Genomic DNA, 16,302 nt, shown 5'->3' with positions numbered 1-16,302 from the left:
GACTGAAGATTATCTAACAATCGAAGATAGGGAATTTTGATTTATAACTTACTTGATTCATTTATTAATAATATTAAAACTGTATACAATTCATACCAATAAAATCCTTGTCTTTTTGAATGTGGATGAGGTGGTACTAAATAATTAATTGGGCACCATGCAATGAAATCAACTATAAATCCAGTTTTAAAATAATGCAATGCTGTGCTTAATGGATGCAACACTAACAATCCATTATCATTATAGTAACAGATATGCAGTCTAAGATATCTGTAATAATAAAATTACACGGTAACAAAGTAAAGTAATAAAATATTTCTGAAAATAAATATAGTACATTGTAGCTAAAAAAAAGTTAAATATTACTTCTTTAATATCAATGTAAAAACTCCAACCAACAGTCTTCTTAACATCAAACAAAATACTACAATCTAATCTACAAACCAAAAATGGTGGTACCTAAGGCTACTCTCATGGAAAACTGTGCAAACATCCATCAAATAGCTTATCACTTTTCACTATAGTAATCAAGAAAAGTCTCAGTTAAGACAAGAATGTCAAAATTACAAGAAAGTACAGAAGAATAAAAATAATGCATCTTAGTACATAATATTTATGATTTTATACAATAGTATACATAGTATTTAGGAGTTTTTTTATATTTATCTAAAATACATGTTAAAATAATAAATTCAAACAGAAATATGGAATTGTTAGCTAAAGTTTCCAAAATTAGCTTATAAAAATAAATAAATTAGCTAAAAAATTATTGTTCTCCATTCCCTTGTCATGATACTGAAACCAAGATTTGTTTGGGCACTTTTCAGTCTGTTTGCATCAAATTTCCTCTCTCAGTCGCTTCAGAATATCACAGTATAACTGGTTAAATTTGATCTCCTGAAAGAGAATGTTTGTGCACAATATCATCAAGAGTCAAAAAGCAAACTTCCAACTATTCCACTGTGGTGCTTTGTTTCAGGGTCATAGCCCTTAGAAGTGATTCTCACTCACAATGATGCTGGAAATGAAGTGTGAACTAGTTTCAGAAAGTTTTCTCATCTCAATAAAGACTTGAACATGATGCTGGTATGCTGTATGCTGAGCAGCCTTGAAACAAATTTAGTAGCAACATACTGCGCGTTGAGTTCCTGTGACAGAATAGTTGCTTTTCTCCACTTTGGTCTTGCAGGTTGGCTCATCCACATTTGTTACATTTTGAAGCAAGTTTCAATGGAAAAATCAGACAAGAACATTGAACATTTAAAACAGACTGGTACCTGATTTTAAAACTGTATTTGAATATTACCTGTACTTGTTTTTGTGCTTGGCCTTAACAAAGTGCTCACCTAAACATCTGACAAGTTGTGTTCAAGTTTCTGGATTTGAAAAGAATTTGATACAAAATTGATGCATTGTTACATTATTACTTTTCTTTTAAACCCAGAAAAATAATGAAAGTTCTCTATCCTGATTGCTGCATGTTGATTTCATAACATTAAATCAAATTATTAGAGAAGTGTCAGCTGCCAACTTGGCTCCATTTTGGAGTAAACTCAATTTCAAGATTTTCAAGTGATTCAAGTACCTCATTTATATAATTACAATCACAGCAGCATCAGCAATAGCAGAGTGGTGTGAGAATTCCAGTCTCATAATCAAGAGATATTGGTTTCGAGTCTGCATGTCTTAACTTTTTCTTTTTTCTTACACTAAAATTGCCATTTTGGATTTAAAGTAGGGATCTCCCTCCTATCATCCTGTAAAAAGACATCAACAAAAGTTCAGTTGTAAGCTGACTGTCTGTCCTTGTTAGATTTCATTTTCATTCAAGTCCATATTTTATTTGGTATACACAGTTAAATGAAGAAAAATGACGTACAGAAAATATCCGCAAAAAAACAAAATCAAAAGTTAACATTACAAAACATTATAGCACATAATTATCAGTCTTTTGTAACATTAACTACTTCATTAAATCCTAGTTAAAGATATTAAATTCAAATCCAGTTTGTGTGCTTGTGCCTTTATTACTAGTGTTCTCTATGCACAATTATCCAGAAATAGTTGTCCTGAGATTATATAAAGGCAAGATTACAGGCTTTAGTAAAAAAAAAATATAAAATGAAAATAAAATAAAGAAGTATAAAAGAAGTAATAAAATGAAAATATATATAATTTTATAACTTACTTTAACACAACAGTACTTTTAAACCAATTACAGAATATTAAAAATTTCTGAAGATAATTTGTACAATATAATTAATAATTTAATTTAATACAATCAATATAGTCAAATTTTAATGAATTTTAAATATGAAATTACTAATAAAAATAAATAAAGGAATAAATTTGATACTTACAAATCAGCAAGTGCACATAAATCCAAAGTAAATGCAACCCAAAAAAAGTTTGGATAGAAGATACTAATATATGGTAAAATAGGAAATATCATACTTGATATAAAAGCACATAAACCTCTAAAAACCTCCCACCACCACATAAAAGGCCCGTTTGGATTAATAGTAATTGGCATCAGAACAAATCTGGAAAATACTGATAATTTAATACTCAATCAACAAAACTTCAAGTAGAAATATGTAATAGTAGCTAACATGGGGGAAGGAACATAAAAACACTTAAGGAATAATATGAAAACCCAATTAACTAATAATGCAGTTAAAAAAAATACTTATGCAGATTTAAAAAAAATGAAACTCATGGAACCTATTTTTTAAAAATTGAAAGAAAAATATCATTACTAAATGTCAGGATGTGGGAAAATTGTCAGTGTGCACAAGACCATACTACATGTAAAAACTGAGATAATATGGCAAACAATGGTTAAAAAAGATTTTTTAATAAACAGGCTCCAACAGATCACCAAAAATTAATAATTCACACTGGATTCCCATTTGGCTGTGTAATAATATGAAAATAGTAACCACCACATAAAAAAAAATTATACAAATAAGTTTGGAAGGAAACAAGTTGTAGGTAGTTATTTATATTTACTTTACAATTCATCCAATAAACAACATACTGAACTGTTAATGGAGAACTTACTAATCCTGTTAATTAACTAATCATGCAGATAACAGTTGCATCACATATGTCAACAAGGTAACCATGATACTTTGAAGATCATTTATAAAAATTAAAAAAAGCAAGGAACACCAAGGGCACTTCCCTAGGGAACCACCACATTCAACATTTTGATTCTATTATTCATGTTATAAAAGTTATCAAAATTATATTATACTGTTAATATATATTATATCAACCACATAATATATTTGATTTACACATGTCTTTTTTAATTATTAATGTACTAATATATTCAATGAAATACATATACTAAAATATTCAATGGGGAAACCCAGGTAAACAAACTTATCAGCCTGATTACATATCCTTTATTACTTATTCAAGTTACTCTTTTTCTAGCAGTCATATTTTTCATAACTGAGATTTAAATAATCTCAGTTATGAAAAATATGTTACTTTAAGTAAATTTTCTGGTTAACTGGGTTAATAATATCAACTGTTTTATAATCTTACAAGCAGAATTGTTTCTTCTTTTATAATGATATACACTTCATGCACTTATTCTTTAAATTAAATAATCTTCAACAAGATAACTGAATGAAAATAATAAATATACAAATGTTCATTGTTTTTCTTTTATATCTACATTTGAAAAATATTTTAACAATTTTAATTTTTAACAATTAACAAATAAATTTAACAACTAAATAAAGTACATTAAAATTAACTTTTCACACAGAATTTAGCATTAATTTTTAATGATAAAAAGTTCTTACTAATAAGTTTAATAACTAACAACATGTAATAGTGGTAATTACCTATCACAAATTATTACACTAAATATTAATAGAATTTGTAAGTCTACTAGATAAGTCAGTTTTAAATCTAAGGGCAGGGAAGATCAAATTCTGATTAATCAGAATTTGGTGGGCATTTGTATAAAATAGTATTTTGTGTTCACGGTTCAACAAGGATATTGAGAGATTAACACATGTAAAAATTTCTTATAAATACAATTTATTATTCTCAAATGTATAAAGTAAATAAAAAAAAAAAAAAAAACATGTAATACATAAAATAGCGACTCAAAAAACAAAATTTATTTAATAAATTATATTATTTGTTTATATTATAATGATTGTATTATCAAAATACAATCAGATTTACTAAAAACTTTATAATAACTAATAGAAACTAATATTGAATTAATACAATAACAATAGAAAAATCTACAATTTACTTAGTGTAAGTATTATTTACTTTTACTGTTTACAAAAGAACTACCCTACACTCTATGAATGAACAGAATACTGTCACTTTCACTCCTGTTCACAAATAACTCTGCAAAAGCTTTTTTGTTTTCAACCACTGACCAAAATGGAATATTCGTGATGCACTCTTCACTCATTACCAATCCATTACCAGTATCACATACTGCACCGAACTGAAACTTGAGAAACTATCAACTGTCACTCTCCACTGGTCCTTGGCAGTATTTCTACCTATTGACCTGCAGAATCAGTACCCTACCTGTTTTGATTGTTCAAATATAGTAATTTTCATTATCTGCCTTCTACACTTTTCTAAAAATAATCCCTTTGTCATTTCTTCTACAATCTTCTTTCTTTATTTTCTCTCTCTTTCATCTTTCTGAAAGCTTCTCTGTCCATTAAAATAGGTAAATTTTTATTGTTACATGCATTTTTCAATATGTCTCCATTACAAAGATGAACTCATAGTTCATTGTACCAGGTGTACAGAAAAGAATATCTGGGTTTAACTTTGTAATAAAAGATGTACAGCGTTGATTTAAGGCTAGAATCAAAAATCAAAGATCAAAAAGGGGAATTTTAATTGCATGCATGAGCAATTGGTTTCTTATATTTCCACTTGACAGTGCCATTAGCAAAGAAGATGACTCTTGTAAAGAAAGCCTTCTCTGCATTTTGCAACTTGCCAAATGAGAATCTGTAGTTCCAGTTCAATGTTCATTGCATGGTAAGTTTAATGTAATCTTTCAAGTGACAATAACATTCATTGATGGCATAATATCTCGACAAGTTTACAGGTTATTGATTTAATTAATATCAATTGATTCAACATCAATTTTTGCTGAAGCAAGTATAACAGGAGATTATAACTTAGATATGCCGCATATACAACTGCTCTTTAGCTATGCTGCATACACAACTATTCTTTAGATATGCTGCATAACAATTGCTCTTTAGATATACTCATTGCTCAACAGCAACATGGACCAGAGAATTTTATTTGGCAGCAAGATGTTGTGCCTCCTTGCTGGCATAACTCTGTATGGAATTGGTTGAATGACACTTCCCCAACCATTGGATCGGTCAGCATGAATCTAATGACAGAGCTTATTTGTGATAACCTCACCACAAATAAGATCACCCTATCTGACCCATGTCATTTTTTCTCAGAAGATATTGTATATGCGCCTCCACTATCTACTGATCTACCTGATTGGGACACGGGATTGAAGCAGCTGTCGCATCCATTATTCCAGACAAGCTCCTTGAAATCATAATTGTAAGCTATCTGGAAAAAATGTGCTGAATGTGAACAGTTTTTAGGGAAAAACTGTTGTTACACTTTCATTTTATTCATGATTCATCACTGTAAGTCAAAGTTAAGAGATACTAAAAAGCTTTAAAACTCAGACATTCTTTTTTGTACATTTTGTTTTACAGGTGAAGAAAGGTTTTGTTGCTATTATTATCTAACTAATCCTGTAAAATTATATTTTATATTCATGCTGATGTTCCCTTGTTTCCACTTAAACACATTTGACAAAACGTTTACAAAGCTTTATATTCCATAATATTCTCAGACATCTGAGAATATTATTTAACACTGACATCAAACTACTTTTTTATGCTTATTATGTTATCTTTTTTCAGGGTATTACTATTCTTCCATTTTACTTTTTATTCCTTCCACATCTTTTTATCAAATAATGAAAGTAAATCTAACAAATTCCATAGATTTTATTTTAAACAATAAATGATTAACTAAAAATTAATTTTGATAATGTAGATGAAAAACTCAATTCTATAAATTAGAGATTTATACCTTAATCCACTAAGAAATCCATAATGATTAAATGGTTCCAAATAATCAATATTTGGATGTGCTCTATGTCCAGCTGAAAATAAATATCCAGAAGGCACAGGCTCTTCGGTCATCTCTGACACTTTCACTGCTTTATGTATTTTTAACTTTTTCATATCCTATAAAAATTGTAATAAGTATTTCAATTCATGATATATTTCATAATTGTCACTATTTTTTAACTCAAGTAAACAAAAACCTAAGAGAAAGAAATTGTAAGTCTCTAGATTATAAGTCATTTATAAGAAAAGTATCCCAAAGTATTTATTCTCCAATAACTGTATTCCATGAATGAATATTAATTTGTGGAGTACATTTGTTTTAAAAGTTTCATCTATGTCCTACTATTTTGCATAAATTATGTACAAATAATTTGTTTTTATAATTGTTCTTACCTGAAAAAATACAGCAGATTATTACTGACAAATTCATGTAATTATAAAGCATGTCTGTCTCATTCATATCAAATACAAAAAGTACAAATCTGATTAAAATTATTCATTAAAAAAAATGACACATTATTAAATGCATAAATAATGTAATTACTATGTATTATAAAAATATTTGAAATTGGTTCAATGGATTCATAAGCTAGATGTTTTGTGAAGTAAAGACTTCTTGGTGAGATTAATTCAGAAACAAAATCTTTACTTTATGACAAAATGATTGTAATCTTCATTTGTTGTCGTTTCTGGGAAAAAAAGTCTCATGTTTATGATTTACACTAAAAAACAATTTTGCAAATTATAAACTTCAAAATATTAATTATAAAGCTGCTGAATTGCTCATAGTAGTTGCATATCAGCAATGAAGGCGATTGCTAATATTCACAATTCATACTCTAACTTTTATGTAAAAAATTTGGCCGTGTATTATTTTACCTTTCAGTTATGATATTTTAAAAAAATATTAAAAAAATAATTTGGAATTAAGGAGCATGAAGTAGATACCTAACAGTTAAAAATAAATGGTAATATTAATTCTCTTTGCTGACAATAATAATCAGCCTCATTAACACATCTGAAACCATTAATATAGTTATATTAAAATACATCGTGAATATTTAATAATTGGAACCAGACGAATTATTCTCATAGATAAAAGTTGATCAATGACATTCTTAAAAATGCAAGCCGGAACTGACAATTCAACTACTAAAAAGGGATAAATTTGTAGTTATCAAAATATTAATTTTGATATCTTGTATAAGTTATTAATTTGAGTTGTGTCGATGTTTTGTACCACATAAACTGCACAATACATTCTTGACCATGGACAAGTAGTGGTGTCTAAGCTGCTAATGTGCATGCTTGAACTACAGTTCTCAGGAAAGCAAATGACCTTATGACCTTAACATGAAATAGATTACATCAGGAGGAGATAAGTAAGCTACAAAACATATGGAAAAGGGACTGTCCCACCATGGCTGGAAGGATCAAAGGAAACCAGGATATCAAAGGAAAACACTGATCAGAACTGTTATAAAATACCTAATTAATATAAAAAGTAAGTAATTATAACTTAAATCAATCTACAAAATAGTTTACAAAATAATTGTAAAAAAAGTGAAGATAAAATAATAATAAAATTATTGCAATAATATTTTCATGATTTAAATAATATCTAATTTTGTTTAATACGAGTATCTTTATTAATTTATTACATGATAACTTTAATAAAATTACTCCAGCCGAGATTGTGTTGAATGATTTGATTTTATTCTGGAGGAAATAAAAACTGGTTTTTTAATCTAGAGTGGCTCAAGAATTTTTTTAGCTTTATTTATGAATAGATTTAAATAAATAAGGTGTCAACTTCTTTCATAAAAAGCTTAACATTTAAATAAAAAAGCGGTTGCAAAGATATAAAAATAAAAAAGTTTACATGGCTGCCATTTTGAAATGGATTGAGAGGTCAGGATCATTTTTTAAAAAGTAAACCTCTAGGAATCCTAGCTATAAAAAATTTCAGCTCTATACAATTAACCATTCTTGAGATATCAATTCATGCTAAAAATACAAAATAACAGATAGCTGGTGAACTAAGCGTTTCCAGACATAAGTTGATATAAAGTTTCTTCTTTATTTCAATGTGAGGGGGGACCATCTCTTAATTCTTTGAATGGTTTTTATAAATACCTATATATATATATATAATTTAATATACACCTGTGTATATATATATATATATATATGTCTAATTTATGCCTGTATATCCTGTTATCTTTATAAACTACATCCAGACTCCATAGGGGAAGACACCCCACACACCTTGTGATGATCCTGGTCACCACACCACCATTCCTAGCCCTGATGGGCATCATCAGAGGTCATCTTTCAGACCCTCTATGAATGAACAGGATAAAACAATGAACTTGATAAAACACAACAGAGTCATCAGTTTGTTTCCTGTAAGGATGCCACTGATGTAAAAGCCTCGGCAGACATTTCCATCCATGTATTTACACATCCTGCAGCTTATACTATAAATCATTTATCTACTGGAACTACTTCTCCATTTGGCTCAGTTTACATTAAAACTTATTCTTTTTAAAGACTTGTCTTTTTTCCTGAATGTTTTCTATTGTCTTTAAATAACATTATAAGTAAACATATAATTTTGCTGTCTAGAACCGCATTTTTCTTTGTTCTATTATTATTATTATTATTATTACCAACTGTTAGATTGTATTTAGATGTCTTTGTTTATATTTATAAATTTCTCTACTTTATTTTTTTTTATCTTTATCACGAATCTCCAAAATTGTTTTTTCAATCTGTAATTCTATGATTGCATACTAACAAATGGTTAGCTACATGGTACATGGTACATGGTTATATACCTCTTTTTTTAATTTTGTACGCTGTGTAATGTTCTGTAAAGAAATTTTATATAAATGGTTTTACCCAAATTTTAAATATTGTTACATTTGTTATATTTAATTTTGAATTCCTTTCTATTATTTTTATTTAAATATTTTATAACGTGATTATATGGTTTATATTCTAGAGCAGTAATCTCAACCTTTTTACCTCCACAACCCCCAAAATTTGCAATCCCCCAACTTCAAACCAATGAAACCTAGTTAAAACTATTTAGCTGCATTGATAGTGACTGGTATGAACATACATGTATGAAGAGTACAAACATGGGCAATTTACAGGTTCTGACTTGATGTGTATGTGCTCCTTGTAACTGGTTTGTTTGCATAATATTCACTTGAGAACACCTGTTCAAACATGCATATGATATGTTTGAGAACACATGCAATCAGCAGTATAAAAGAGGCATAAGGGATTGCAGAATGTTGTCAGTTTAGTTTCAAATGCGAAGCATGTATCTGGTGTCTTTGTTTAAGTTTCTAAAAGTGTATTTTCATTGAAAATAATAATTGAGGTTTTGGTTTTTTAGTGCGCGGTTCAAACGGTGTAACTGGTTTTTTTTCAATTAGATTTTTGTACAAAATGGATGAATTTGTGAAAAACCAAGTGAACCATCTATACCCAGTGAATTAATGTGTAAAAAGACAAGATTAAATAATAGTTATTTAAATTATGGTTTTATATCACTGGATGGAAAGCCACAGTGCGTAGTTAGTTTTCAAGTTCTCTCCGATGAAAGCATGAAGCCATCAAAGTTATTCAACACTTGGAAACTAAATATCCATTTGGATCATGAAAGCAAACCTTGAAATTATATTAAAGAAAATTGCATTGAGAAATCAACAAGCATCTATTTAAGACATGAGATAGCATGAAGATGCATTTGCACAAGCTAAAAATTCAGTTGATGGAAATTTTGCACAACATAAAAATGATTTCTCAAGAGATGGGTACTGAATCCAATTAGTGAAAATGTTGTGCAGCTGCTAAGTTATCAACTGAGATTCACAACCAGCTCATCAAAATGTCTGCTGGTTTTTATCACATAATGTTACAACTACAAGTCACATTTGAAGATTTAGATATGTTTTGGCTTGCTGATCAAAATGAATATGGAAATTTACACCACATCTTACCTCTGAGAAAACTGTTTTTCATTTATGGTTGTGCTAAAACCTTATCTCATTAATTATCTTCTTTACATATGTACTTATAAATGCATGTAAAATGTTACAATAAATGATTTTTTTCCTAATAAAATTATTTCATAATCCCTTTCATATCAATACAATCTTCAGTCTGAGAAATATTATGCTAAAGGAATTATTTGGTTTATAGAACAAAGGCAAACAGCACATTTTAAATATTAAATTATTCCACTACTGGATAGTAAAATTACATGTACGCTTATAATATTTAAAATTTGAAAATAGAAAACATAATTCTGGTAAAAAATGACATCATTAAAAAGGATAAGTTTATGTAATAAATACAGAATTTATTACAAACTGAAGATGTGGAATACCAGAAAAACCGGTTGTTAGAAATTAATATCGCACGTTTAAATTATCTAATTACTGTGTTCATTGAACAGAATAAATTTAGATTTAATGAAATTTATCTACACATGGTATATTTTGTAACAGTACAAGGTGAAAAGATAAAGATGCTACGATTTGCTGATGATATAGTAATTCTAGCCGAGAGTAAAAAGGATTTAGAAGAAACAATGAACGGCATAGATGAAGTCCTACGCAAGAACTATCGCATGAAAATAAACAAGAACAAAACAAAAGTAATGAAATGTAGTAGAAAAAACAAAGCTGGACCACTGAATGTGAAAATAGGAGGAAAAAAGATTATGGAGGTAGAAGAATTTTGTTATTTGGGAAGTAGAATTACTAAAGATGGACGAAGCAGGAGCGATATAAAATGCTGAATAGCACAAGCGAAACGAGCCTTCAGTAAGAAATATAATTTGTTTACATCAAAAATTAATTTAAATGTCAGGAAAAGATTTTTGAAAGTATATGTTTGGAGTGTCGCTTTATGTGGAAGTGAAACTTGGACAATCGGAGTATCTGAGAAGAAAAGATTAGAAGCTTTTGAAATGTGGTGCTATAGCAGAATGTTAAAAATCAGATGGGTGGATAAAGTGACAAATGAAGAGGTATTGCGGCAAATAGATGAAGAAAGAAACATTTGGAAAAATATAGTTAAAAGAAGAGACAGACTTATAGGCCACATACTAAGGCATCCTGGAATAGTCGCTTTAATATTGGAAGGACAGGTAGAAGGGAAAAATTGTGTAGGCAGGCCACGTTTGGAATATGTAAAACAAATTGTTAGGGATGTAGGATGTAGAGGGTATACTGAAATGAAACGACTAGCACTAGATAGGGAATCTTGGAGAGCTGCATCAAACCAGTCAAATGACTAAAGACAAAAAAAAAATGGTATATTTAATAATACAATAAAAAAACTTGATTTTTCCTTAATAGATGAAACAGAAACGCAGAACTTATTTTAAAAATTATGAATTTGTAAAAATTACATTAAAATTATGATGTTTAATGTAGTCAGTCAAAAAATATACTTCATAATTTTTTGTAAATTTTAAAATAGTTATTTTATTTTTCTAATTATTTTAAATAAAAATTAAATAGAAAATTAACGTAAAAATTCATCAAATAGACTGTCACTAAAAAGTAACAAGGTCTTTAATTATGACTTATAAAGGTAGGCGTTAATAATAGTTACCTACAATTAACTAACCTTAATTTAATGTTGATTTCAAAAAGTCAAAATATGAATTAAATATTTTTTTTGTACCAGTTTTTATTTTTAATTTCAGTCTGATGAGTAGGCCTATAAAAACATTGACTGTATGAAAAAAGCCATTTGCAAGAAACATATTTTATGTTCCAACTATGTTAACTAGAAAGATTTACACAACAGGCACATCAGATGAATTTATGGGATTATCAGATTCAGTCCATTTAGTAAGAGGAAAATTAAGTAAAAAAAAAAAACAATTCTGTTAACAGATTATTACCAAGCAAAATTTATTTTTAAAATGAATTGAACTGATATAAAACTTCTGGGATTGCCTAAGTGACTCAAGCAGCAGCCTGTTTGCCTATTATACTCAAGAATCTAGTGACTGAAAGTGAAAAAGACTTCAACATAGTTAACCTTATCTTAGCAGTTGTTACAACTTACAATAAATTAAAAAAATACCTTTGGAAATAATTCAGATTGGTTATGTGGTAAATCAGTAGTAAGTTTTTTAAGCTTATATACTTATAATTTTTACTTTTTATTTATATGCTTGTAACATTTATACAAGTCTGCCAAAGCCAGCCCCAAACCCATATTGATAAAGATGGATAAATGGCTGTTTGTAAGATTTGGTGGAGACATTGATATGTTTTCATTAATGCTAAGATGTGCTCTGGTTTGCAGATTTATCTGTTTGCATAACCAGCAAATCCTATCCCAACAGGAAAAAAGTGGCGATGAGCACCTAGGATCTTATATCTGAGTTTATTAGTTAGGGTACAGTAACCCTAATAAAAGAATCCCTGGTTCTCCAGAGAAACCCATGAGCCCCTTTTAGCCCTCAGGGAGGCTGAGTGTATTTTGTATTTAGTTAACACCTAAATATAAAAAACAAATAGTGAATCCTAAAACACAGCCTTGGAATAAAATAAAACGGGAAAAAAGAAGAATTGATAAATAAAAAATTATTGTTTAAGCGACGGCTGGAGGAGGTTCTTTAGAAGAAGAAAGGGGAAGACAAGAAAGAGAGATGGCTCCCTGTGCCACATTCCTATGTGATAGTACATGGAGTCAAGGCTCTTCAAGCTCTGTAGAACTAGGATAAGGAATAACACTTATATAAGATTTCAAAAACGAACAACATTTTTATTAAAAATAATATTAAATAAGCAGAATAAAATAATTACAACAGTCTACAATTCTGCATTTATTTACATAATATTTCATCATTTTTGCAACATTCTATTACATAAGAGTGGTGGTTCAAGATTGAATCTATCAGAGTATTCTTTAAGATCATAAAATTTTATATGACCACACACTCAGTAAAGGTTTGCCTAAATTCATGTTGATTAAGTTTTTTTTTCAGCAAAGTTAAAAAATTAAACAAAGTTAAAATTTTTAAAATTAATAATTACTGGTGCCGATTCAAAAAATATGATCTTAAGTTGTCAAGATACATGTGATTTTACTTAAATGTGGTATATATATCATGGTTATATAAATTTGATCCATTCTTCCATGATTACAAAAACGTTCTACTCTCACTTTCAACTCATTGCTTTGATGTGAATTCAAAGTCATTTCTCAGAGGATCTCCATTCCTGTGTCTGTTATTAGTAATCACTGACTAAAAAGTTATGAAGTGGCACATGATTTCATCCAAGGTTAGCCACATGAGATAAGATACTGTTCCTCTAGGAACAGTGCACATCAAGAGAGGTTGATTGCTGAGTGAGACTGTCAGATTGCAGACTGTCAGTGCAATTTAGACACAATGCTTCTAATATGAAGCATTGTGTCTAAATTTACAGCGATGAGACTGCAGATTTGATTTCACAATTACATGTCTCTGTTTGTCCTCAGATTCTTTGTATAATTTGGACCTCTGATTCAGAACAGGAGTATGCTGCCCCATACACAATGCCAGAAACTGTAATGAACATAATCTTTGAAAGTAATAGAGGACAAAGTGGAGAGTCCCTCTTCTGGTCCTCTTGATTTGAGCATGGTGCCCATAATGGTTAACATTTTACAATATATTTTTATAAACACATCAAACTTAAAAAGTTTAATCAACTCTAATAACTGATCTACAATACACAGTTTATGTAAAAATTTTGTGTATTCACTTCTTAAGACAAAAGTTCCTTACGTAACTGTCTAACTAGGAAAAAAAAAAGAAACAATTTTCTAAATATTACACAGAAAATTAGTTGAATATTACCCATGATATTACCACCACCAATTAATTTGTACGACAATTCATGATAATATTTGTTGCCAGTAACAAATAAATTCAAAACTCATTTTGAAATAAACTGGCACATAAAGCACACAAGAAAAGGTTATTTTTTTTACTTTCAGTAAAGTGTAAAACCTTGTGCAGATATTCATTTAAAAAAAGATATGTTAAAAAAGTCTCGGATTCCTATTTAAAACAAAAAAAAAAATGTTTATGAAGAGAAATAATAAAAGGGGTTTCCATACGTCAGTACATCAGTAAAGTGTGTGCATTTGTGCTTGTATAAACAGAGCATTTATTGCAAAATTATAAATTTGTCATGTTTCAATGGAAAGATATATATATATCTTTAAAGTATTTCAATAAATTTTATACTACTGCAGCTTTCCCCATTATTTTTTAACAACTTTTCTGCTCAAGAGATAAAGTGAAAAAGTAAAAGAAAATGCCAACTAAATGAGATTGCATTTACTTTTACAACTAGAAAATTAAAAAAAATCAAACAGCTAATACAGTGATTTATCACCTATAAAAAAGTTATCTTCTTATTGATTTTAGCTGTCAAAAAATACTAAATCTATACAAATTTTCATGTGTAAATCATGAGTTCAAACAGAATTCCAACACTACATAAAACTGATCACATCACACAAACAAAATTAAGCATAAAATTCAATAAAAATGACAATCCTTTTATTTATTTTACCAAATTAAATATAGAAAGTCAATACCGGTTCCTTTTGGAGTTCTGATACCATAAATTTCAGTTGTTCTCTCATACTTGTTATATCCAAGAGTCTCATAGTATTATCAATTTGTTTTTTTGTTACCGATACTACACGGCAATGAGTTGCTGTCTTAATATTATAAATACATCTTAATCCTAAAATTAAAACAAAAAATAATATGTTAATGCTTTATGTCTACCTTTTCTTGAGAGGTTTAAATTTACAAAGAAAATATATCTTTCTCAGTTGGATTATTTTTAAAATAAAACAAATCTATGTACATTAAATTTCATTTTTATACAAATGCAATATAATATAAATGCAATATAAATATAAAAAATAGATTCCTTTAACAAGCTCAAAGTTACTTAAAAGATTAATAAAATGTTTATTCAACAGGGGTAACATGTTTTGGGAACAAGTCCCACCACCAGGTATATTACATTGAACTCTAGGTGAAGAAAATCTGTGTAACTGAGGCTTTTGAAACATAAAAGCTTTAAAATTTACCAAAGAACAATTGTTCTCCTATATTTTTTAGAAAAATAATTATGCAATAAATAAAATAATGAAAAACTAGGTACAGACATATATATGCATCCATTTTAATTTGTGGAAATGTGGAGTGACAGTTTTTGTTTTAACTTCAGTTTTGTTAGATCTGATTCCCTTTTTTGAATAAATGAAATTTTATTTCAATAAATGATAATATTGTTATTAAGATAATAATTATTACTATATGTTCTGCTAAAATCACTGTAGTTTCCATGTTGAGTACTGCGTACTTCTTTTATCTTCATTATTTTATCACTTATTGACGCATTTTTTACTCCAATAAAATAAGTTTTGACAATGCAGTGGTTCCGAAATGTATCAACAAATGATAAAAGAATGAAGAAAGGTAGACAGTACTTAACACAGAAATTGTAATACATATATTTTAAATATATACTTAACATTAATGAAAATTAGTTTTTTCTTTTATGTAATAGAATTAAAACCAGCTTAAAATAAGTTAGCGTATTGTTACAATCCACAATTTTACAATCTCTATGAATGGTATTATTGAAAATTTTGAAAGAGTTAATAATTAAATAAAAAAAATTATTTAAATTCTTTTATTTTGATTAAAAAAAAATTGAATTTGCAAATTCAAAATACATGTGTTTCCTATCCTCACACAATTACAATATTAAGTGCAATACCACATAAGATGTAGTTGCACTTCAATTTTTGAAGTGCATATATATATATATATAAATCAACTGCAGGTGCTGAAAAGTTATTTCAGTCATCGGGATGTGATGTTCTGTGAGGGTGGCCATGAAGTAGGAAAGATGCTGTCCAAGGATTGCCTCCAAGGCAGTGTCCTTAGGTCCTCTCTTGCAAGTGCTGGAGTTTGACTCTCTTCTGCAGCTGAGGTTGCCCACTAAGTGTCTTGCTGTGGCCTATGCTGATGATGATCTTCTGCTGGTTGAAGGATGCTCAT

At 28.7% G+C, this 16,302-nt stretch overlaps 1 protein-coding gene across 1 annotated transcript in view; it reads right to left on the bottom strand.

The window, feature by feature from the left end:
• The window catches only part of LOC142326950 (uncharacterized), a 127,752-nt gene that overhangs the window by 48,510 nt on the left and 62,940 nt on the right, over nucleotides 1-16,302 (bottom strand). The window contains exons 19-22 of the mRNA XM_075369681.1: nucleotides 14,817-14,968; nucleotides 6,139-6,296; nucleotides 2,361-2,543; nucleotides 97-270 (exon numbers count right to left, since the gene is read on the bottom strand). Of these exons, the coding sequence (XP_075225796.1) occupies nucleotides 97-270; nucleotides 2,361-2,543; nucleotides 6,139-6,296; nucleotides 14,817-14,968 (667 nt within the window). The remainder of the gene's footprint in view (nucleotides 1-96; nucleotides 271-2,360; nucleotides 2,544-6,138; nucleotides 6,297-14,816; nucleotides 14,969-16,302) is intronic.

The sequence above is a fragment of the Lycorma delicatula genome, chromosome 6 (genome assembly GCF_047948215.1).
Source record: "Lycorma delicatula isolate Av1 chromosome 6, ASM4794821v1, whole genome shotgun sequence".
NCBI classification, from domain to species: Eukaryota; Metazoa; Arthropoda; class Insecta; order Hemiptera; family Fulgoridae; genus Lycorma; species Lycorma delicatula.
This window is presented reverse-complemented; position numbering and strand designations above follow the sequence as displayed.